Raw genomic sequence first — 26,029 nt, 5'->3', positions numbered from 1 at the left:
TTATGGTAACACTGACGATATTTGGTGTTGGTGGATTGATTGGGTGTTCACATGACTGTGGTGTAGGAAGTGAAAGGGTGAGGTCCTGTGGCCATCCATCCACCCACCCACCCCACCCACCATCCATTCATCCACCCACCCATCCATCCATCCATCCATCCATCCATCCGTCTCATCCGTCTCATCCATCTCTTGCAGTTTGCTGGCCTGGTTGCTTTCCCCCTTTAAGATGATGGTGATGTGTGGAGTATTGCCCTGTGACTGGGAATGTGTGTTGTCAAAGTACCCTGACTGGAAGGCAGTACGGGAAGTCCTTGATGGAGCCAGGCAGTGGTGACACACACCTTTAATCCTAGCATTCAGGAGGCAGAGGCAAGTGGATCTCTGTGTGTTCCAGGCCATCCTGGTTAACATAGTGAGTTCAAGGACAGCCAGGGCTACACACATACATAGAGATCCTGTATACAAAACACGGAAGGAAGGCAGGAAGGAAGGAAGGAAGGAGGGAAGGTGGGAAGAAAGGAAGGAAGGAAGGAAGGAAGGGGAAAGGAAAGGAAGAAAGAAAAGTAATGGCCTTGACTTGAGGACTATTTTCCAGCTTGCTCACAGTCTCCCTCCTATATCTAGTAGTCACAAGAAAGAAATATACTAATGCAGTTCAGTCTATATGGTACCATCTTGCCTTAGAATTCATATTTTAGAAAGGTAAATTTTCTAAAGTTCAGGACCAAGAATTCTTAACTAATTATTCAGAGTTTCTGGTTTTCGTTATGTTCACCTGCATAAACTTACCTCATCACTTTGCCATGAGCAACTGTCTTTTTTTTTTTTTTTAGGTTTATTTATTTATTTATTTATTTATTTATTTATTTATTCATTTATTCATTTATTTTGTATGCAGTTCTGCCTGCAGGCCAGAAGATGGCACCATGTCTCATTAGAGGTGGTTGTGAGCCACCATGTGGTTGCTGGGAATTGAACTCAGGACCTCTGGAAGATCAGCGAGTGCTCTTAAACTCTGAGCCATCTCTCCAGCCTGAGCAACTGTCTTTACATTTATGGGTTAAGTGGATTAATTTCCTGATAGAGAATCCCCTAAGGAATTTCATGTGTTGCAGAGCTCTTTGTCTTGCAGCTTCAGCTACACCTTTGGGGCTGACTTAGAACATCCTTACTGCTTTGTCGACACAGAGTGGTGCATTGCTGGACAGCACACCTTGCTGTGTCTGTCCACACATTATTTAGCACCTTATTGCCCTGCTGGCAAATGAAGGGCTCTGTATTCTAAGTTTCAGTACGTGCTCCTATGTCTGCACTAGTTCTCCCCTTTAAAATCATTTGCTTTTCCACATGCACCTTGCTGTTAACTTGTTTCCTTCTGTGAAAAGATCCTGGTATTTGCTCCTTGGTTGTGTTGAATGTGTTTACCAGCTGATGGGAAAAGGCCATGCTGACTTTCTGTCTGAGAACACCGTATGTTTTCTACATGGTTTATAGTGACCTGTGTGCTCCAAAAGCCAGCTTTCCTCAGTTTTTTCATTCTTAAGCACTTGATTGTAAAACTGTTGAACTTTGCACTCTGGGTAATTCTCCCCCCCCCTTCTTCCTTCTTCCTTCTTCCTTCTCCCTTCATTTCTCAAGACAGGGTTTCTCTGTATTGCTTGGAAGCCTATCCAGACACAGAGAGCCACTTTCCTCTGACTCCTGGGTGCTGGGATTCAAGGCATGTACCACCAACGCCCAGCGTGAAAATTCTTTCTTATGGACTTTGTCACATTCTTAAAAGTTGCTTGTATATTGTTTCAAGACAAAAATGTCTATCTGTAAATTAGTAGCTTACCATGAAAAACAAAAGAATACAAGCCCTCTACACTTAGAAATTTAATACTGCCTATTAAAACAACTTCTGATGTAAGGAACAGTACAAGCTAAAAGAAAAGAAGATTGTAGAAATGAAAATAAAAATGCCATATATTCTTGGCATGCATTTAAGAAATGCTCAAAGGGAAATTAGTTTCACTAAACACATCAGTAAAACAAATTTAAGAATGTTTAATGAATGAATTTTTACCTTATGAAAGAATGAATAAACAAAAAAACAAGTCTAAAGGATGTACTGACTTTTGTCCTGGTTGGATAGTGAAGTATTTAGGTCAATTTTGTTTAAGGGCTCTGTGGTCAAGTAGGACTTCTGCACTGCCTAGAGTTGGGAGTGTTTGTTGGGACCCAGCACTATGGTAATTTCTGTGTGTACGTTGTCACACCTAGAAAAACCACCATGAAAACTACACAGACATCTACTTAAATACAAACCATAAATCAGGATGCAAATCTATGAATGTCCACAGAGCTCATAGGAAGGCAGTGAAACTGAGAAAGTAATTCCATAAAATTTCTCTACTTTAACCTGGTAGCCTGGGATAGAAAGGCATCTCTCTCAAGGTCCTTCATTGACTATGTTACCTAGTATGGCTCACAGCAGCTCTCCACAGACATGCTGATGTGAATTCTGTGCTTCCACTCAAGAGTTTCCTTTTGTTTTACGTAATCTTCAGGAATGGGAAGACTTTCCTCATTATTGATAATTTAAAGGAGTCAGTTTGTATGTCGTGGTTTTTATTCATATTCCCTCCCTTGTGATATGGAAGGCTCTGTCCTCACTGTTTATCCTGAAGCATGTGGCCTTCCTGCATTGTGTAGCCCAGAGTGTATCAGCGGGAACACTCCGGACACCCCACTGAAGGGTTACTGATCCCGCCCTCCTGGGTTTTGAGGATGGTTTTTCTATGTACTTGCTATGCTTGCAACCGTCTAGCTCAGCCTCCCTAGCGCTGGGGTCACAGGTGTGTGCCACCACCACAGCTGCGGTGAGACTTCTCTAGGTTGCCTCCTTCAGTGGTGGGTGATTGCATGTGGAAGTTTCCTGCCCTTACTTGCATTCTGTTAACAGTGAAGATCTGCTTTGGAAATTGGGGCGACAGGACCGTAGAAATCTCTGAAAACAGATGGAAATGATGGCAGTTTTCTTTTTTTCTTTTTTTTTTTTTTAGATTTTATTTATTTATTTTGCATACAACATTCTGCTTCCATGTATATCTGCACACCAGAAGAGGGCACCAGATCTCATTACAGATGTGGTGAGCCACCATGTGGTTGCTGGGAATTGAACTCAGGACCTCTGGAAGAGCAACCAGTGCTCTTAACCTCTGAGCGATCTCTCCAGCCCCGGAAATTCTCTTTTAACACTCAGCCCCTTCTCATCTACCCCACCACACACTGAGATAATACCTTGCTTTTGAGCCATCACAATTTTGTCCAAACTCTCCGAGAGAGAGAGAGAGAGAGAGAGAGAGAGAGAGAGAGAGAGAGAGAGAGAGGTGGGAAGTTGGGCCTATTGTGTGCCAGGGTGTTTCTAGCATTGCCTTGGGGCTCTGGTGGCTGGAAGTGGTTTTCAGCTGGTTCTGCAGTATCTCATAGATTTTGGCTATATAGGATGATAGACCTTGCCTGAGGGTCACACCTAGAGATGGTGCTGTTCCCTTCTGTGGTACTTTATGTGGAAGTGATTTCCAACCTGTAGTCACATGACACTGCCTGGAAGTTGGGAATTATTCATATACTGGAGCCCATTTTTGTGGAAATCTAGATTTCTCAAGTTTAATTTTCAGGAAAGTTTTTCTCTTCCATGTTAAGCAAGGAGATTTAGTGACCAGAAACTGTGTATCCAAAGAGATGCTGGGTGTCATCAGTAGGCCTATAGTTATGGTCTCTGTCTGTCAGTGTAGTCAGAAGAAAAGACTCATTTTGCTTCAGAAAAAGTTTAAAATGAATTTTTTTCATGTATTTCCCTGATTATTTCAAATTTTTCTCCTTGTTTCTACTTTGCATAAATTCATCCAATCAGAGCTCTCCCTCAAGACCATCTTTTGTTGTTAGTATTCTAGGGGTTTTGTTGAGACAGTGTCACTTGGCAGCCTAGGCTTGCATACAGTTCACTGTTAGATGATCACTGTTAGATGGTCACTGTTAGATGATCACTGTTAGATGGTCACTGTTAGATGATCACTGTTAGATGATCACTGTTAGATGGTCACTGTTAGATGGTCACTGTTAGTTGGTCACTGTTAGATGGTCTCTGTTAGATGGTCACTGTTAGATGTTCACTGTTAGATGGTCACTGTTAGATGATCACTGTTAGTGGCCACTGTTAGATGGTCACTGTTAGATGGTCACTGTTAGATGATCACTGTTAGATGATCACTGTTAGATGGTTACTGTTAGATGGTCACTGTTAGATGATCACTGTTAGATGGTCACTGTTAGATGGTCACTGTTAGATGATCACTGTTAGATGGCCACTGTTAGATGGTCACTGTTAGATGGTCACTGTTAGATGGCCACTGTTAGATGGCCACTGTTAGATGGTCACTGTTAGATGGTCACTGTTAGTTGACCACTGTTAGATGGTCACTGTTAGATGATCACTGTTAGATGGTCACTGTTAGATGGCCACTGTTAGATCATCACTCACCTGCCATGGTTGTCTAGCCACCACAGCTCACTTCCCAGTTTGTGTTTGTGCTTTAATTGTTTCTACTTTATCTCAAAGTGTGAAGTAAAGGCAGTTATGATACAAGGTTGAATACTGAGGCATTCATTAAACAAAAACCATTGCCAGTCAAGCATGGAAACTGTATTTTTCATACATTCTGGCTTTAGGCATGTGCTTCCCTCACCCTCACCCTCACCCTTTCCAACTGCATTTTTGGTTTGCAAATCAACTAATTTAAACATACCTTTTGTCTTTGGTTTTTCCCCAGAGGGAAGTGTAACATCTCCCATTTTTCTGACATATTTGCTGCTCGAGAGTTTAAAGCCCGAGTGGACTCATTTTTCTACATATTAGGCTACAACCCTGAGACAAGGTAAGTCAATCATTTATCTCCATTCAGAATGTTTTGTCTTTTCTCACTTACATGTGTATGTACTCATTCGTTTACACATCTATACTTAAGTTAGTAAGATACCAAGATCCTGTGTGAACCTCGTAGTTCGTGCCTTTGGCATTTGAGATACAGCTCGTTGTTTTTCTTGTATTAGACAGAGGGTAGGGCAGTGAGGATGCAGAGTGGAGGGTTAAGGACAGAGCATGTTGTCGGGCTGTGCTTTGATGCCCCCTTTGTCAGACCTTCCATAATGTGTTGGAAGAAGACAGGTCAGTTTGGAAAGCTTATTAGTTTTTGTTCATTTTGTATCAGGTAATGAGATCCCAGGAACACTCGCTAAAAGGTCTGGTGAGACTAGTACTAGGAAGTGGACAGCAGCCTGTTGCAGCCACCTTGGTTAGGTATACATGAGTAACAGGATAATTATTTACATGTGTGATGAGTCTTTTTCTGTTCTACCAGCCAGCTCTCAAATAATGACACAGAGACTTCTTATTAATTATGAAATCTCGACCTATAGCTTAGGCTTGTTCCTAACTAGCTCTTACAACTAACTTAATCAGTGTTCTGTTACATATCACATGTCCTACTTCTGTGTCTCCTGGTATCTCTTGAATGACCCCATCCCCCCACCCCACCACATCCCATCCCCCCCTCACGCCTGGAAGTCCCTCCTGTATCATCTCCTGCCTCCCTACTGGCCATTCAACTCGATAATAAACCAGTCACAGCACTGTGTCTCCACATAGTGCACATATATTGTCCAACATACATGAAAAGCAGCGTGCCTACGAGAAATGCACTTCACCAGCAATGGTGTAAGGCCTGAGAGTGGAAGACAGCCCTAGTCCTAGTCTTGGTTAGCTTTACCATCAGCTTGACAGAGCCTAGAGGCATCTGGAAGGAGAGCCTCTTTGAGTAATTAACTGGTCAGGTTGTCTTGTAAGCATGTCTAGTGGGGTTGACTTGATTGTTCATTGATTCTGGAGGCTCTAGCTTACTGTAGGTGGTGCCATTCCCAGGGCAGGTTTAATTAGTCTGTATAAGAAAGCAAGATGAGCCAGGCAGTGATGGCATACGCCTTTAATCCCAGCACTTAGGAGGCAGAGGCAGGCGGATCTCGGTGAATCTGAGGCCAGTGTGGTCTACAGAGTGAGTTCCAAGACAGCCAGGACTACACAGACCCTTCAAAAGAAACAAAGTAGATAACATCTGAGTTGGTGTCTTTGTGTATACATGTGAATGAAAAAGCACACACACACACACACACACACACACACACACACTATACATACTTAAGAATGAACAGTGGGTCATTGAGGAAATTAGAACTGAAATATAAAAAATTCTTAGAAGCCGATGAAAATGAAAACACTAGTTATCTGAACCTCTGGGATGCTATGAAGGCAGTTCTATGAAGATATGTATAGCTGTGCAGGCATCAAGAGCCAGCTCCATGTTACATTCATCATGCTAGTCACTGCCCTCTTGCAAAATGTACTCAATAAACTGTTCTTGCTTTAAAAAACATAGGTATTGGAAATAACATTGGGTTTAATGATGCACTTCAAGGTCATAGAAAAACAAGAACAAGCCTAACCAACCAAAAACCAGCAGACAGAAATAATTAGGATCAGGAAAGAAACTTATGAATTGGAGCCTTAAGAAGAATACAATAGGGGCTGGAGAGATGGCTCAGAGGTTAAGATCACCGACTACACTTCCAGAGGTCCTGAGTTAAATTCCTAGCAACCACATGGTGGCTCACAACCATCTGTTATGAGATCTGGTGTGTAAATATACATGGAAGTAGAATATTGTATACATAATAAATAAATAAATAAAATCTTTAAAAAAAAGACAGTACAATAAGTCAAAGAGCTGGTCCTTTGAAAAGATACATTGACAAGCCCTAGGAAAACCAACTAAAAGAAGGAACAGCTTGGATTAATACGATAGAGACAAAAATTGGGGTATTACACTAGGTAACAAGTCCTGAGAATTACTAGGTAATACTTTGAATAAGGTATATTCTCACTAAAATAGCATTTTGTTTGCCTAACACAGGAATGCTAGTTTGAGTTCTCACATACTTTTCTTGGGCAATAAAAGGCATGATAATGCACTTATATAAAACAAACATTTCATAATATAAGAGGCTGCCAGGTCTGGTGGCTGAGGTTAGTAATCCCAGCTACTTGGGAGGCTGAGGCAAGAGGATCACCAGGTTAGCATTTGCTTGTGCTAAAGAGTGAATTTAGAACCACCCTTGGCAACTTGATAAGACCTTCCCTCCAAATTAAAAGTAAAAAGACAGGTTGGAATGTCACTCAGTGATAGAAAGTTGCATAATGTGCATAAGGCCCTATGCCCAATCCCAAGAGGGTGGAGAGGAGCAATGACTTGAAGTGCCATTGTCAAATGCATTCTTAGAACATGGCCTGTGTTTGAAAATGAAAGGCTCAGATTTCAGTTTGCTAAAGAAACAGACACTCATAAAGGTAGTAAAAACAGATCGCTTGTAGGGCTAACTAAAGTGAAGATAAAAACAGTTTAACCAGGGCTGCCTCCACTGTTAAAAGCACCAGCTGCTCTTGAAGGTCCCAGGTTTGGTTCCCAGCACCGCATGGCGGTTCATGACCGTGTTACTGAAGTTCAGGAGACCTGACACCCTCCTCCTCCTCCTGCATGGATGTTAAGCTAGCATGCGGTGCACAGGCACATGTGTTAATGTGCAGACAAAACACAGTAAAAACAGATCACCAGTGTTTTCTCACACCAGTGATGGATGTCCCAGACAGGGACGATGGTGCGCACAGCCTAATCCCAGCACTCAGGAGGCAGAGGCCGGCCCACTCTACAGAATGAGTTCCAGGACAGCCAGACCTGTTACAAATCCTGTCTCAAAACACACAGACATACACTCACACACACACACACACATGCACACACATACACATACACAGACATACACATACACAGACATACACACACAGACACACACACACATACACATAGACACACACATCCCTGGGGAGGCTGGGTACTAAACTAGCACATTCACACCGTGAGTTCAGTCCCTAGTGCAACAGTAACAAAGAAACCAATATACTCCCTGCCCCTGCATGCCAGGAATAAACCTAATAAAAAAAATAATACTTTCACAATGGAAAATTTAAAAACACTGCGATAGGGTGGAATGAATGGCTCTTTTTGTTTGTTTCTTTTGTTTTTTTGAGACAGGGTTTGTCTGTGTAGCCTTAGCTGTCTGGAACTCTATAGTCCAGGCTGGCCCAGTGCTGGGATTAAATGCATGTAGCACCAGCACCGGGTCAATGAATGTCTCTTTAAGAGCACATAAAGCTCTTCAGAGGACCTGGGTTCAGTTCCTAGTACCTACATTAGGTGGCTTATAATACCTGTAACTCTAGATCCCGGGAATCTGACATCCTCTTCTGGTCTTCATGGACACTCAAATGTACACAGAAACACACAAATAAAAATAAATATGAAAAATATTACAATTAAAAAGAAACTGCACTAAAGAAGACAGAAAAGATCTCCCATGCTTATGAGATTGCAAAATTAATACTGTGAAAATAGCTGTATTCCTAAAAGCAGTCTGGAAATAGTGTCATTATTATTACCTTCCATTAACATTCTTTATAGAGCTAAAGGTAATCTTAAAACTTGCATGCAAGGACAAAGTATTCTGAGTAGCTAAAGCAACCCTAAGTAGACAGAGCAATTTGGGGGAGGTTTTGTAATTCCTGGCTTGAAGTACACCACAGAGCCATAGGAACAGCGACAGCATATCACTGGCACAGAGGCCAGCTACAGCCACCAGGTTTTCAACAAAGATGCTCGAGCATAGGCACTGGAGAAGAGAGCGCTTCTTCAAATGAAAGGTGCTGCCAAGTCTACATATCCAACACGGAGAGGGCTGGAACTAACTTGTCTTTCACCTCATGCAAAAGTGATAAAAATCTTCTCTCTAAGACCTGAAACTGACAAGAGACTACTAGCCTAGTAAATAATAGCCAGAGGTGACAAATGGTGAAGTAAACCCCTTCCGCAAACAAAGGAAACAGCAGTCTCCAGAGTGGGAGAAACCCTCTGCTGACTCTCCATCTTGCAAGGAGTTACTATGGAGACAGTGTCCTGTGTTTTCTTTCATGCACTCTAAGGAAGAGGAGAGCCAGAGATAGGAAGGTCGAGGTGGTCCTGGGAAACAGCAGGGTAATGGGGACAAAAGAAAGGCAAATGCCACCCATTTTCTCACATGCAGAATCTAAATCTTTCCAGATATATACAGGGCACGAATGTGGGGGGCAGCCCTGTGGGTGAAGGGCCGTGGACTGTGTGTTCTCTCTCCTCCATGGGATCTGTGGGTGAAGGGCCGTGGACTGTGTGTTCTGTCTCCTCCGTGGATCTCGTTTTCCCTAATGTGAACCTCATTCATAGGACAAGCAGAAAGGGACTGCAAGGGAGGAGAACAGAGGAGGTGGAGAGAGTGGACATGAGCAGCCTTCAGTGACAGGCCCGTGAAAGCCAATGTGTGCTAACAAAATTAATCATGCCAGGCGTTAATCCCAGCACTCGGGAGGCAGAGGCAGGTGGATCTATGTGAGTTCAAGGCCAGCCTGGTCTACAGAGCAAGTTCCAGGACAGCCAGGGCTTCATAAGAGAAACTCTGTCTCAAAAAAGAAGAAGAAGAAAGAAATTTAATCATACTCAAGTAGAATCAGCTATGTCAAAGTAATTGAACAAAGAATTTCTTTGTATTTGTGTGTAAGAGTGTGTGCTCACATTCACACGAGTCATCAGTCATATAATGACACAGTCTGTCAGGGAGTTTGTTCTTTGAGATGGGGTTTCTCTGTGTAGCACTGGCTATCCTGGAACTCTGTACACCAGGCTTGCCTCAAACTCAACGAAATCACCTCCCTCTGTGCTGGGGTTAAAGGCATGCACCACCATCCCTGGCTTGTCAAGGATTTTAAAACCACAAACCAGTATTTGCAGGTGATTGAGTCGTGTATGTTTTAGACATCTCAGATACATCAGCAAAATACAAAGATTAGAAAGGAAAGAATAGGGGACTGGAGAGATGGCTCAGAGGATAAGAGCGCCGACTGCTCTACCAGAGGTCCTGAGTTCAATTCCCAGCAACCACATGGTGGCTCACAACCATTCATTATGAGATCTGGTGCCATCTTCTGGTGTGCAGATATACACGGAAGCAGATTGTTGTATACATAATAAAAAAAAATAAAATCTTTTTTTAAAAAAGAAACAATAGGAACTATTTTTTGAGAGATATAGTACAAAATGAATGTTATTTAATGAATATTTTCTTCTGAAGGATGCTGAGAAACCATGTGTAAATATTTGAGTGTTGTTTTCAGGCTGGCCTGGCTTGGGAAATGGGACAGGTTATATGTAACTGGTTGTCTGAGGCTGCACTGTGGGCATGCACATTAGTGTCTATTTTCTTTCCATAGTTGAGCCAGCACAGCAGGTGGCCTGACAGCAAGATAATGGTCACACATCTTAAGTGTCTCCTTTCTTGAAGAGACTGAAATTTGAGCTTTTTCCTTCAAATGTATACAGTGTACTGGTGATTAAAAATATATTCTAATGGTAACACTTCAAAGCATTACCCCCTCCTCCCAGTTCTGGGGATTGACCACTAGATCTTGTGCATGTGTGCAAGCCTCCTACCAGTGAGCTACATCCCCAGCCCTCTTTTTACTTTTAATTTGGAGGTCGAATCTCACTTAATTGCGCAGGCTGCTCCTAAATTCGCTGTAGCCCAGACAGCCTCCTGAGACTGCAGGGTTGTATGCTACCTTGCTCAACAGCCTCTATATTTGGGAATCTTGATTCTATATATGCATTATTATATCCTTTGATTTATTAAAGCTTCTAAGGGTATATATATGTGTGACTGTGTATGTAGTTACACACGTGTGTGGGGACCCATGGAGTCCAGAAGAGGGTATTGCGTCCCCTGGAGCTAGAGTTACAGGAGGTTGTGAGCCAGCCAGTGTGGGTGCTGGGAACTGAACTTGGTCCTCTAGAGGCAAGGGCAGCGCACTCTCAAGCAATGAGCTGCCCCTCTTGCCCCTATTGATTCTTTGTTGCCTCAGCACAGTGTAGAAGTGCTTACACTTCGGTTTCTGTGTTTGATAAGTTAGTTGCATGTTGTTTTGTGATACTCTATTTAACCATGTAGGTATTAAAACTTGACTAAAATAGATTTAAAGATTTTCATTAATTATGTGTACGTTCGTGGGTCTCTGTGAGCATTTGCATGTGAATGCTAATGCCAGTAGAGGCCTTGGATCCCCTGGATATGGGTGCTGGAATCTCATCTACCTCTTCAGCAAGAGTAGTTCACACTCTTAACCACTGGTGGTTTTTATTCATTGAAATTTTACATCTGTCTTTGCTGAGTACTTAATGTGTAACTTACGTCTGTCAGAGACTCACACAAGTTGCATCATTTTTATTATATGTTGCAAATGTCTTCACTGCCCAGTTCTGGGCACTGAGCCCAGGACATTGTGCTTACTAGGCATGCATGCCTAGATACCCATTCATCCCAGTTTGTTTTAGAAGGTGTGGGAAGACACTGCACTTAACAAAGTGGTGTGGGCATGATGAGCAGCACACCACAGCCCTGGCCCTGAGTCCCTGTGCTTTTGGAACTTTCCAGTCTGTTTCTTCACATCTGTGTTTGACCCACTGTCATTTCAGGTGCTTGAGGGGTGTTAAGCAAGTTGAGGTGAAGAAATACGTAGGTGTGTGTTTATAAGTAAAGTTTCAGAAAAATTAACAGATCTGAACTTCCATGCTGAGAGTGGGCAGCCTTTGGAGGAGTCTGCTGTAGCAGAATGAGCGTGGCTCACTGCCTTGGCCTGCTGGTTTCATCTGCAGCAGCAGCAGCAGCAGCAGCAGCAGCAGCAGCAGCAGCAGCAGCAGCAGCAGCAGCAGCATCACTTCAGATCTGAAGTCTAGAGCTGAGTGTGTAGTTCCCACGGATGTTTAACTGATCACAAATGTGTGTTAGGTTTAAGAGAACTTGGAAGGATCGTGTTCCCCCACCTGCCTAGACTGTGTACTCTGTTTTCTTTCTTTTGTAAAGATGAGTCTGTGCGATCTATTAGGGGAAGTTTCCCTCCACTCTGTTGACTGTGACTTGGGCATAACAATGGCTGCCAGGGGCTATGGTGCTGCCTCTTGAGATCCTGAGGCATTAAGGTAAATCAAGTCGATGAAGATAGAAAGGAGGGATCTGTTTGTTCTGTGCTTAACAGTCCTGTGAGGCCACTGGTGCTAAGGGTGTGGATTCTGTGACTGAAACATGAATGGCTGTCACAGCCCCTTATACACTCTGGGTATTGGTTTGACCCTATGTGAGCAGCTAAAACGGAATCCCGAGGAAGACCCATTCCATCTCAGAGCAGGCAGTTAAACATGGTTTGTATTGTTTCCCACTATTGATTCAAATTAGTCATCACTTGCTTGGTGTTTTCCATGCTTATTTGCCTAGATGTCGTAAAAATGTCAGCAGCCTCACTTTGCTGAGAGCCATTTGGCCTCATGGGCAAGTGTATGATTGGGAGCTGGATGGTCTGTACTCTTCTCTTTCTTGTCTTCACAGTATAGAGAAAGGAGAGCTCTTGGTAAATGCTGTGGAATTACTTTGGAATCCCTAGATCCATTTATTGTTGATGGTTTTGTAACAATATTCTAAGCTAAACAAACAAACAAACAACAAATAAAAGAACATGGGGTGGCATGAGACTACCCAGGCCTCCAGACCCAGAAGGAGACAGTCCTTCCAGGGATGGTCTCAGCTCAGAGATTGAGATGCTGGTTAAATGGAGATATGAGGTACGAGGTGGCTCAAGTAAGGTCAGTGAAAAGAGACAGAGCCATGGCTAAGACCAGCCTATTGCAACTCAACCAAAGACTCAAGGGCTTTGGAAAGAACATACTTTTTTTTTTTTTTTAATTTATGTTATTTTCGTTTTATGTGCATTGGTGTTTTGCCTGCATGACTGCTTGGGTGAGGGTGTCAGATCTTGGAGTTACAGATAGTTGTGAGCTTCTATGTAGGTGCTGGGAGTTGAACCCAGGGCATCTGGAAAAACCACATGTGCCCTTAACCACTGAGCCATCTCTTCAGGTGCCCTTTTTGGTTTTTCAAGACAGGGTTTCTCTGTAGCAGTTCTGGCTGTCCTGGAACTCTGTAGACCAGGCTCCCCTCCTTCACCTGCTTCCGCCTCCCGAGTGCTGGGATTAAAGGCCTGTGCCACCACTGCTCTTTGATCTTTTCACCTCTAAAATATAAAAGATCTGAAAACCTAACAATTTATGTACAACGACACCAGAATTAATTTTGTGACCACACTTGACTTGCACTGATCTTAGGCAACATTTTTAATTTAGTGTACTTTTTGTAAATTTGCCCATTTTATTGTAAAAGACAAATGTAGTTATGGCTCAGGGACTCCTGGGGTGTTACATACTTTAATCACGTGTTCATTATAATTAGCAGTTCCTAGCCCTGAAAACCTCTGACCCCGACTCCATCCATTTCCCTCGTCATTTAGGGACACAAAGTAAGAAGGATGAGTGACATATGAGAACTTCAAGCTGGCCTGACCTAACTTTGAACCCTCAGTGTGCATCTCTGATTCCGGAGTCTGTTTCTGACACCCATACTCTCAGGGAACACTCACTGGTCTGATGTGAACAAGATTCACCCCAAGTTTACTTCTGTGGGTGAGCGTTCTCTGCCAGTTAGTATCATTGTGCCTTCCTTTTATATGAAGAGTCTAATTCAAACTCTACTAGTTGCTTTTTTTTTTTTTTTTTTTTGAGACAGGATTTCTCTGTAGCTTTGGAGGCTGTCCTAGAACTCCCTCTATAGACCAGGCTGGCATCGAACTCAAAGAGATCCACCTGCATCTTTTTCCTCAGTGCTGGGATCTTAAAGGCGTACACCACCACCACCACCCAACTCTACTAACTACTTAAAAAATAAATTTTGGACACACTCCTTTAATCCCAGGGCTTGGGAGGCAGAGACAGGCAGATCTCTGAGTTCCAGGACAGCCAGAATTGTTACACAGAGAAACCCTGTCTCAAACAAAACAAAACCCAAAATAAATAAAGTTCATCCAGGAGTTGGTGACATATGCTTTCAATTCCAGCACTTGGGAGGCAGAGGCAGGTGGATTTTTTTTAGTTCAGGTCTACAGAGTGAGTTCCAGGACAGCCAAGGTTACACAAAGAAACCCTGTCTCAAAATCCCCACCCCCTAAAAAGAAAAGAAATCTCAGCTCAGAGATCTTGGTAAACAGAACCAGTTAGACCTGCTGTACAGTCAGTGAAAATACCAGAGTCTTTGGTTGTGCTGCAATAGGCTGGTCTTACCCTTGGTTCTGTGTCTCTTTCACTGTCCTTACTGTTTCACCTGGTACCTCAGAACCATCTAGTCAGGTGTTCCATCTTCTGAGCTGAGACCATCCCTGGGGAAGGACTGTCTCCTTCTGGGTCTGGCATACCTGGGTTCTAGTCTCCTATGTCCACTTTATCTTTGTGTCTGTCGGTGAGGTATTCATTTCCTGGAATCTGTTCTGTGTTTCTCATGTGAATGTGTCCATAGTTAACCCTGTAGGTGACTTGTGTAAGATTTTGAAAGTTTTGTAACTTCTTGATAATTATTAGAGTGGTTATGTATTTTCATTGACTGGGTGCTACATTCCTTTGTTTTCCCTACACATTCTTTAATCTCATGAGAGATCTCTGTATATCTTGGGGGCGGGCCACTAACTCTGCATGCTTATGCATTTTCTTGGTTGCTATCATGTTTGAAGCAGTTTTCCTTGTGCTAAAAGGCCTTCAATAGGACAAAGTCCAGGTTTGATTATAACAGTGGGGACTCAAGGAAGAGATAATATAAAAAGTAGACTCATGCTGGTACTGCCCCATGACAGAAAACTATGTAAGAAGTGTTTGGAAGGCTATACCCTTGGGGCAAGATTGTGCAGGATGGCCACAGATAAACTGTGAATGTTGAGTTTACTCATAGAAATTACAAATATCCAAAGAAGCCATTCACCACCAACTACAGTCAGTAAAAGCAGCAGCAAATGACGAGGCCAGCAAATGTTAGATACTAGTGTAAGCAAGTGTGGCAGGAAGCACTTCCACTTAGATACTAGTGTAAGCAACTGTGGCAGGAAACACTTCCAGTTAGATACTAGTGTAAGTAACTGTGGCAGGAAACACTTCTAGTTAGATACTAGTGTAAGCAAGTGTGGCAGGAAGCACTTCTAGTTAGATACTAGTGTAAGCAAGTGTGGCAGGAAGCACTTCTAGGCTAACACTGGGACCAAGCTCTCTGAGAACCCCTGTTCCAACTGTTGTTTGGTTTTTCAAAATGAACAGTGGACTGGTAGCCACGTCTAGAACCTGGATGAAATAGGAGTTAGGTAGAGCTGCAGCTCTTCTCCCTTAGGGGAGCTTGCACAAGCTGTCTTTTCTTCCTTCCCAGTAGCCAACGACAAAATGTCTGGTCCATGCTTTGCAGGTCAATCCTGCCATCGCCAACGTTGGGAGAACAGACACAGGTGGGAAGGGTCTCCTAATCACTTACTAAGAGTGAGGAAGAGGAACAGGCCAGGCTCGCTCCAAGATTCAGGCCATTGGTGTCTTCCAGGGCATCTATTGAGACCAAACAATAATTTTGAAAATAGGATATTCTAGACTTGAGTATTGTTTTATGTAATAGTACCTGTAGTGTTTTTCAGCATTCAGGTGTCTCTATTGAGTTATTATTCCATGTTATTTGTTCAAGGGAACCTTTCCTGTCTGGTTCTGGGGCTCTCCCATTTTAGCAGATCTCTGCACTGTCAACTGCAGCAGTTCTGGAGATGTTCTTCCGGTGTGCAGCCCTGATCTCATGTGCTGGGACAAGGGGACCTTTTCAAATATATCTGGTTGAGTCGTGCATTCTTGTTCTCCCTCCTCCTGTCTCTCTCTGAGCTAAAGAACTTTTAGAGCTTTGTGTCTCCTGCCTCCACCGGAACGCTGTGATCACCAGCGCCATACCTGACTTAAGTGGTACTGAGGCTCAAAGCAGTGCTTTGTACATGTTAGGCAAGCGCTTGTATCAGCTGAGTCCCATCCTCAGCCCTTGGCATTGCTGGTATGTTTACATTATGTTTTGTGCAGATGAATGTGCTACCTCCCAGAACAGACAGAGGGCCCTGCACCTGGGACTGCTTAGGGGACTGCTGGGTACTAAGTGATCTTCTGCACACAAGCAAGTGGCCCTGCCCTTTCCCCCATTCTTGTCTTTCATGTTTTATGGGATTTTGTGATCTTCCTTTTCTTTTTAAATTCTGGCTAAGTGATGTAAAAATCACCTTTGGTTCTCAGGTGGGAACAGCCCGCCTGTCAGCTGTGTCTCACACGACTCAACACAGCTCTTTTGCCTTTTTTTGGGAGATGAGCACTGGAAGAGAAGACAGATTTGTTTTGCAGGGTTTCGTCAGAAACTCCTTTGGCTGGTCTGTGGACAGTGTGAGTTCTTTGGGGCTCAGTATTGCTTTTGGAAGGTAGCCCTGACTGCGTGGCTTTAGAAATCTTTCAGATTTTAGTAGATTTAGTTTCATGGATAGTGCTGTGAGGGTTTGGCTTAGAGAATTTGGAGTGAGCTTCTTTCCGGGTGCTGAGTTGTTTACAGAGGGTGGTCTTGAGATATGGGGAGGCGAAAGAATGCACTGTGCATGTGGGCATAGGTGTCACCCCTCCGTTATGGTTCATGCTGGCTGAGTGCGCTCCTGCTGAGTTACACCCCTTCCCCATTACCTGTCCCCAAAGTCTTTGATTTGAACCTTCTACCTGTTTTATTGTTAGAATTACATTCTTCAAGACCCTGGAGCTCATATTAATTGCCTTAGGAAAGATTGTAATTTATCACTTGGAGCTTTGCATTAAGCATGAGATTCTCTTATGTGTCTCCACCGTGGTCGTAGCTATGTGGCTAGCTTACTTGTTTGGTCTTTTTGTCAGAAGGGTTTTAGTTGCTCTGGTCAGACTGCTGCTAATCTTACATGTGCTGCTGTGTTTCTCTGTTTAATCTCAGGTGCAGTCGTTCATATCTGCTTTGTCATTTTTGTTCTTTCATGAAAAACTGGTTACTTGAAACCTAATTTACTTAAAAATAGAGAAGACTAAAGAAACTTGCTGTTGTCTCCTTGGCTTGGCTTGAGTTCCCTGGTGTTGGCTGTCTGGAATCCCCTTTCTAAGGCCCCACTTCCCTGCACACTAGCTTAGTTGTGCAGGGAGAAGCTTGGGAGTCTGTTGGCTGGGCTTTATTTACGGAAACAGCAGGGTTGAGATTGATTGCGTTGTGCAGAGACTGTGTGGATGAGGGAGGGTCACAGCACATGCTCAGTCCTGTCAGTATGAGGGAAGTTTCTGCGTTCTGCGTGAAGGCTTAGGTCATAGCACAAGCTCAGTGAGAGCTCTGTGAGGTCTCTCAGCCTGCATGTGCCTCCATTTTGAGTACTCAGAGTAGAAAAGGGCAGAGTTTTAGCAGTAAGTAGAGGTGCAGGAATCCAGCTAGCTTCAGCCGAGCCTCTGGTAGTCATGGATGAACCATTCAGCCCCTGCAGGTAGGCGATCTTCCCCTGGCCTCTCGGAGATAGTGGCTTTGCTTCTGGAGCTCGAGCTCCTTCTAAAGATGCTTATGAATCATCTCGCCATTCATGGTGCGTGTTTCAGAGCCATTGATTCAGCCAGCTGGCCATGCAGAGGTGGCATTGCCAAGCATAAAATCCGAGCTGTGCGTGGGGTCTACCCAGAGACGAATTAAGCAAATGTAGAGTGTGAAGCTGTGTGAGTCTCTGTGTCCTCCTCCCCTTCCCTCACCTCCTATTCTCTTTGATGTGATTTGAGCCTGAGTTTGACCAGTGCATTTTGTAGAGCTTGTCTGTCTTCAAAAACTGCAGAGCAAACCTGCAGGCTCCTCATTGCCCATGTGCCTTGTAGGGATTGCCGGGCCACAGAGCAGATCTGTTTGGCTGTTTTAGGAAGGGTGGTAGGTGGGCAGCTATTGGTTGCTTTGAAGGTGGGTGGATCTTGTTTTGATTGAGAGCCTGTTTGCTAGAGCAAATTATAATTCTTGTGAGGTGACACATGAGGGAACGGCTGTAGATGACGACTCCAACTGTGGCATCTTAAAGTGGGCTTAAACGGGGAGCTGTTGTGTCACATTGGTCGGGTTTTTCTGTTTCTTCTGAGGGAGCAAAGCCCTCTTTTTGGAGTTTATGGAAATTTTCTTTCCAGCTTTGTGAAACAAAACACGTTGACATCTGTGTTAAAATTGAGATTCATATATTTTAACTTATTGTATGTTTGATTGAGCTTTGTGGTGTATGTGTATTTTGCATGACTTGAGTTTGGTGGAAGGAGAGTGGAAAAGGTTTGGTGTGAGAGAAGGCAGACAAGGCCACATTGGTACCTGTGGCTTGATGTCCACTTGATGTCTGATCACTAAGTAGCCCTTTGTACCCAGGTGAAGTTGTGCTTTTTTGTACCAACTGTTTGCAGAGAGCCCTGGCAGGTGGCTGCCACTGTGGCTTACTGGGAGCCAATCAGGATACGCAGATTTTGCACAATGGAATTCTTTCTCAAACAGGGAGTTGGAGAAGTTTGTGGTTGTATAGTTGCCTCTCATTTCCTCTAAACTGGGAGCAATTTAGAAACAGCAGTCAAGCTCTGTACAGTTGTGAGGCTGCAGAAAGTGCCTGTGGTAGACAGGGTGCATCCTTGGGGGAGGGAGGAGCTCGCTGCGTGCTGGCACCAAGGAGGACTGTGTGAGCGCTCAGCTGGAAACGTGGTGGGGAGCCCTGAGATCAGCTCTGCTCAGAAGACACCTGACTGGGGCAGGGTTTAAGCAGTGCTGACATTTATATATTCCTCAAGTACATAGTTTGTTGTATTCTTTCAGGGTTAATTTTAGAATTGGAACCAAAGTGGTGCTGTATAGAGGAGTGATGTAGGATGGGTGTCTTTGTTGATATTTCTGTGTTTGGTTCCCATTCTTGTGAGGGCCACTTCCTGTTATGACAATGTATATTTGAACATTGTGTTTGGAAGTTTGGGGATAGCACCCATGTTTCCCACAGTGTATAATGTTGCTTCTGGAACAAGACCTTATGTTTGAGTATTTGGGGGAATGCTGATTTTTCTGTTGAAAGGTCTTTCCTTCCTCTCTTCTTTAGTTAAAAAATCTTGGGTCAGGGTCTCCTGTTTGTCTGGCTAGTCTTGGTGTAGACCTGCTTTTGTGGTGCTTTGGTACAGCCACCTGCTTTACTGATGGAGATTGGCAGTGGTTTGTGCATGGCCTCTGGGTTTCAGAGTTGATTTTCTTTTTCTGTGCTTCACTTGCAATAAGTTAGCAGCACTGTTTCCTGTGTGTGCTCGTGCGTGCGTGCGTGCGTGCGTGCGTGCGTGCGTGCGTGCGTGCGTGCGTGCGTGTGTGTGTCCATCCGTCCGTCCTTTATTCTCCTGTCTTGAGAAAATATTTTGGAAAGATGCCTCTGAACTGCTAGTCCAGGGCTTTGGGGCCTGTCTGTCTGGTGATGGTGGAGGTGGAGGACAGCATTGCGGTCACTCCTGGTTGGTGAGGGCCTCTGTGCAGGGTTATTAGTAGACAACACTAGCCAGTTTCCTTTTGGCTCATTTCCCACTTGTTACACTTGGGAGCATCAGGAAATATGGGGAGATATAGAAGGTTGTGCTTTCCGGGGAACAGACTGTTCTCAAATCTTTCACCCAGCTGTTACCTCTTGATCTAGTGCAGTAGAATCCTGACTGGAAGTCAAGTGTGCCAGCAGTAAAGTGGGCAGCCTGTCCCTGGTGGGCAGCCTGGACACATTGCCATTTCCTGCCTCGTGCGCACGCACACACACACACACGCACGCACGCACGCACGCACGCACACACGCACGCACGCACGCACGCACGCACGCACGCACGCACACACACACACCGCTTCTTACCTCATCTCCCTGGTGGGTTCCCTGGATGAGGCAGCTCTGACCTGCCTCAGGCTTAGTGTCTCCCGTGCTGTTGATTCTCTAGTGGCATGGATTCCTGCTCCTTCTTCCTTCTGAATTCGCTTTTCCCTTTCCATTTTGCTTTTTGTCCTTACTGAACCATGTTCCTCCTACCAAAGACACAATTTTTCTGACCTTGTGACAGCTATCTGGTGGGATGGGAAATGGCAGGAACTAGTTAAAGGATGGCTTTAAAAGCGTGCACTGGTGAGTCTTCTGAAGAGGCACACATAGTTGATAACCTCCTGTATCATAAAGTTTCTGACCCACGTGCCACAGGTGCTTGGGTATTGTTTAAAATAATTGTGAAAGAAAACTTACCGTTTACATTTTGTGTGCACTATGATGCTTTGACACTAAGGTGAACTGGAAGTAATGCTGTTAACATTCTTTGATTGTGTTCCCTGTTGGACAGGGTCACATCTATTCTTATAACCTCTGTTCCTAATATAGGGCCTGGCAGAGGGGGTGGGGGTGGGAAGAGGAGGGGCTGAGATAGAGTCTCATTATGTAGCCCTGACTGACCTAGAACTCAGAGATCTCTGTCTTTGCCACTCACGTGCTACCACTGCAGGTGTGCACCACCAGGACTAGTGCAGATGGAGCTTTGACACACACATGTTCAAATGGGCATGGGGGCACAGGCCCTCAACCCCAGCACTCCAAAAGTAGAAGCAGGTGGCGCTCTGTGAGTTTGAAGCCAGCCCACTCTACACAGTGAATCTCAGGCCAGCTGGGGCTATGTAAGTATTTTACTGAGCATACTTTTGTTTTGTGGTTTTGGCGTTTTGATAAACAAAAATACGTCCAGTAAAGTACTTAGGAGTAAGAGAAATGGCCCAAGATAGTAAGTGTGTTGGGCTAGCTGCTCCTCCGCTCTGAGCTCATCTTCCTCATGGTTCTGGCCTCCTGGCTGTAAAGAACGATGTGAACAGTATGAAAATGCTTACTGTGTTGTCATAGTTTTAAGTCCTCATCTCCAGTTTCTTGCAGGTATGATTCTCTTAGTAGCAAAGCAGCGTTTGCAAATTGTCTTAGGAATGAAGGTTGTAATCAACTGTCCACACTTGACTAGTCTGTCTCCTTCTTGTTTGTTTTCAGTATTTATCTTCATTCCTCTTGAAAAAAAAACTTTTCCTGTTGTGAGGTTTGACCCCACAACCTGACACCTAGTTGGTAGTTAAGTGCTCTATCACTAAGCTGTATACTCCATCTTTATTGTACTTTGAGACATAACACGAGTGGTTTGCCTAAATGTATATCTCCATACCTCATGCTTGCCTGGTGTTGCCCAAAATCACCAGAAGAGGGCGTTTTATCCCCTGGAACTGGAGTTAGGGACAGTCTTGAGCCACCATTGTGGGTACTGGGAATTGAACCTGGGTATCCTGAAAGAGTGAACAGCCAGTACTCTTAACTCTTTTTAAAAGAATTTTTTAATAAAGATTTTATTTATTTATTAAGTCTTCTGCCTGCATGTCAGCATAGGGCACCAGATCTCATTTAAGGTGGTTGTGAGCCACCATGTGGTTGCTGGGAATTGAACTCAGGACCTCTGGAAGAACAGTCAGTGCTCTTAAACGCTGAGCCATCTCTCCAGCCCCAGAACTCTTAGCTCTTAACTATCTCTCCAGCCCCTGAAATTGTGTTTTTATTTTTATTCTTTTAAAAATATTTATTTATTTGGTTTTTTCGGAACAGGGTTTCTCTGTGTAACAGCCCTGGCTGTCCTGGAACTCGCTTTATAGACCAGACTGGCCTCGAATTCAGAAATTGTTTTTAAAGACTGTGGGGGGGGGGAGTTGTTTGTTTTGTTTTGTTTTGTTTTTATTTTTAAGTGTGCATTGGTGTGAAGGTGTCAGATCCCCTGGAACTGGGGTTACAGTTCTGAATTGCCATGTGAGTGCTGGGAATTGAACCTGAGTCCTCAGGAAGAACAGCCTGTGCGCTTAACTGCTGAGCCATCTCACCAGCTCCTGGTGTTTCCATTATTTTTTTAATGTTTTTTATTTATTTATTTTTTATTTATTATGTGTACAACATTCTGCTTCCATGTATATCTGCACACCAGAAGAGGGCACCAGATCTCATAACGGATGGTTGTGAGCCACCATGTGGTTGCTGGGAATTGAACTCAGGACCTCTGGAAGAACAGTCAGTGCTCTTAAACGCTGAGCCATCTCTCCAGCCCCAGAACTCTTAGCTCTTAACTATCTCTCCAGCCCCTGAAATTGTGTTTTTATTTTTATTCTTTTAAAAATATTTATTTATTTGGTTTTTTCGGAACAGGGTTTCTCTGTGTAACAGCCCTGGCTGTCCTGGAACTCGCTTTATAGACCAGACTGGCCTCGAATTCAGAAATTGTTTTTAAAGACTGTGGGGGGGGGGAGTTGTTTGTTTTGTTTTGTTTTGTTTTTATTTTTAAGTGTGCATTGGTGTGAAGGTGTCAGATCCCCTGGAACTGGGGTTACAGTTCTGAATTGCCATGTGAGTGCTGGGAATTGAACCTGAGTCCTCAGGAAGAACAGCCTGTGCGCTTAACTGCTGAGCCATCTCACCAGCTCCTGGTGTTTCCATTATTTTTTTAATGTTTTTTATTTATTTATTTTTTATTTATTATGTGTACAACATTCTGCTTCCATGTATATCTGCACACCAGAAGAGGGCACCAGATCTCATAACGGATGGTTGTGAGCCACCATGTGGTTGCTGGGAATTGAACTCAGGATCTCTGGAAGAGCAGTCGGAGCTCTTAACCTCTGAGCCATCTCTCCAGCCCTGGTGTTTCCATTCTTAACACTATCCTATCCAGTATAGTTATACATATAAGGCAGATAATTGGTGTCCTTTGCCTCTTTGCCCACCATATTCACAGCAGTGTGATAAAGAGGAATTAGGTAATGGCTTTGCCTTGAAAGCATTTCAGACTCCTCCCAGTGTGACAGAAAGACCTCACAAGATTGTATTAGCCCTGCTTTCTAGCTCTGTGGTTTCTCTCTGCAGGCTTATCTGTAGTTTGATTTCAGTGCCCAGAAAGTCCTGTCTGCTCAGGAGATCGGCTCAATTCTGGAGGACAGCTGTTATATTTTTCTTTGTGATAGTATTTTTAAAAATATTTTGTAGCCAGGTGGTAGTGGTGGTTGCCCTGAATCCCAGCACTTAGGAGGCAGAGGCAGGTGAATCTCTGTGAGTTCAAGGCCAAACTGGTCTACAGGACAGCCAGGGGTGTTACACAGAGAAACCTTGTCTCCGAAACACCAACCAACCAACCAAACAAACAAATAAATGAGTACATAAATATTTGCTAAAGCTTGTTATGCATACGTGTGCATATGCACATTTATTAAGCTATAGTTGTTAAAACCATTTGCATTTGTGCAGTAAATGCAGAAAGTAAAGTCCGGGGGAACCTGGAGAGTGACAGAGCTGGGTGTCATTTCGAGGTGCCCCACACAGAGCACTGAATAGTGGATAAGAAATGCAGACAATGAACAAGGCTGTCACCACACTGGAAAGTAGCTCCCTCTCATCTGCTGTCCATCCGGTCTTCCTCCTAAATAGTAAATAAATAAATCTTCCTCTTTCCCTTCCTTTATAATCCACTCAGCTTTCCAATTCTTCCATCCTTGGGCTCAACCCCCCCCTCCACCTCCCCCACCTCCCCAGTGCTAGGATTTCAGCCTTGTGCCACCACACCCAATTCTAACACAGTTTCAAACCCATTTCTCTGATGAGAAATTGTTTGGAGTGAAAGGGCACAGTTACGGCTCCTGTCAGGGTAGACAGTCTTGTTGTTCCTTAGCTGATGCTTCCTTAGCTGTGGACACTGGATTATATTTTGGAGAAACCCTTGGGAGAGCTGCTTCTGTAACTGATTGCTGTGACTTCCTGAAAGAATGGTTTTTCTTTTGCTTGCAGGATACCAGTGACTTTATTATCTCAGAATAAAGCCATTATTTGTTAACTACAGCTGAGATACAGTTGATTAAGGGTATTAAGCGTTCATTCCAAATCTATTAATGTTCAACTTCTTTAGACACCGGGGATGCAAATCAAAACTGCCTTGAGATTCCATCTCACCTCAGGCAGAGATTGTCTGTCACTAAGAAAGCACATTTGGAATGTGGTGGGGTGGGGCAGGGGAAGGGGCTGGAGAAATAGCACAGTGGTTAAGAGCACTGGCTGCTCTTCTAGAGGCTCTGGGGTTTAATTCCCAACATCCACATGGTGGTTTATGACCATCCATATCCTAGTTCCAGGGCTTCTGGTGCCCTTTTCTGACCTCCACAGGCATCAGGAATGCACGTGGTGCATATACATACATACAAGCAAAATACTCATACATGCAAAATAAATAAATCGAAAGAAAAGAAAAGAAAAGAAAAGAAATGGGGCTGGACAGAAGACTCAGTGATCATTGCTCTGTCAGAGGACTCAAGTTTGATTCCCAGCATCCATGTTCCTTATGCACAGTTCCTTACAACTCCAGCTCCAGGGATCTGAGCAGGCGCTGTAGTCCCTGCACTCAGTGTGTACAGGTGCAAACACACATGCACTGTGAAAAAAGCCTGAGAGAATTGCAGAGCAGAATGACTTTGATGGGGAAGTGGACAGAGAGGCACACTCTAGCAGTAATAAAAAGTGGTGTAGCTGCTGTGGAGGTGAGTTACAGGGCTCCTCCAGAAAACCAAAGATAGAACTGCTGTGCCTCTCCTAGGCATGTGCCACAGGAATCTAAGTCAGCATCCTAGTGATACTCCACATCCATGTTACTGCAGTACTAGTCACAGTAGCCAGTTATGCACACAGCCTAGGTGCTCATCCATACGCAAATAGTGAAAGACAATGTGCTGTTTGTACACAGTGGAGACTTACTCAGTTATAAAGAAGTATAAAATTAAATGGATAGAAGTGCAAGATCATCCTTTTAAGTAAAAAAAAAAATCTAGATTCTGAAAAACAGGTATTGCTTGTTTTGTCTCATAGATACGAAAGGAAGTGACATGAAAGTGTAAGGTAGACCATGTGGGGAGACAGAATGTGGTGGAGAATGTGATTGATATCCTAGAGACACGTGGCAGAGCTATTCCAGGAAGGCTTTTGCTTTGCACACTTCCTACATGCTAGTTAAAACTGTAAAATAAGCTCTTGGGCATAGTGGGGAGCTAAAAGCAGGCCTAGTTTCTGGCTTCACGATGGCTCTGCCCCCCAGACAAGACAGCCATTTGTAATTTTTCAGAAAAGTCATGGCAGATGCAGGCTGAAGGTGAGGTGTGCAGATTTGTCCTGTTCTGACTGATCACCATCACATAGAGCTAAGAATAGCAGTGAGTGCAGCAGGCCTGTGTCTCGTTCATGCTGTAACAGGTCTCTCATTTCTAGTCGTTGTGAGCTAAGGACTCAGGGAGATGATGTCACTTAGAGCCAAAGTTTGAATCAAGCATCTTGTTTCTGGTGTCCTTGTACTTTGCTCTCTGCAGCAAATAACTGCCTTCTCTTTCTTTGGGATGATGAAGTTGATTGTGTGACATTCTCAGGCCAGCCCTAGGGTGGGACAGCAGCTGGGACCAAATGATCAGACCTTCAAAAGAAACCTCCGTGGCTGGTGGCCCATGCCTTCCCACCTCCTGGCAAAGATATTTCTCTCTTTTTGAAATTCAGATGCAAGCTTCCTTCCTCTTTCTGTCCACTCCCTGTTTACTTCTTAGACTAAACTGTTTCCATGGTAACAGGTTACTTTTCAAAGGGAACATCTTGTCATTTTATTTAATCCACTGCAGCTGAAGAGGGCTGAAGTATTAAGTTGTAGTTGCTATGGATACTGCTTTGTTACATCAGTTTCTTTTGTATCAGATTTCATATACAATGAATTTCTTTTTCTTTCCTTTTTGATACTAAAGAAATAAACACAATGACAACCATCATTGTAATTTG

General features: G+C 43.8%; 1 protein-coding gene across 8 annotated transcripts in view; it reads left to right on the top strand.

Annotated features, from left to right (window-relative positions):
- Positions 1-26,029, top strand: part of Rere (arginine-glutamic acid dipeptide repeats) — a 329,883-nt gene that overhangs the window by 183,862 nt on the left and 119,992 nt on the right. For 7 of the 8 annotated variants that reach the window (XM_035439391.1, XM_035439389.1, XM_035439396.1 and 4 more), the window contains one exon: positions 4,821-4,925. In XM_035439391.1, coding sequence (XP_035295282.1) covers positions 4,821-4,925 — 105 coding nt within the window. Of the gene's footprint in view, positions 1-4,820; positions 4,926-17,441; positions 17,648-26,029 lie in introns of those variants that run through there. The other variant, XM_035439397.1, reaches the window with a different exon arrangement.

Source organism: Cricetulus griseus, chromosome 2 (genome assembly GCF_003668045.3).
Source record: "Cricetulus griseus strain 17A/GY chromosome 2, alternate assembly CriGri-PICRH-1.0, whole genome shotgun sequence".
NCBI classification, from domain to species: Eukaryota; Metazoa; Chordata; class Mammalia; order Rodentia; family Cricetidae; genus Cricetulus; species Cricetulus griseus.
Note: the sequence above shows the minus strand (reverse complement) of the source record. Positions and strands in the feature narration are given on the sequence as shown.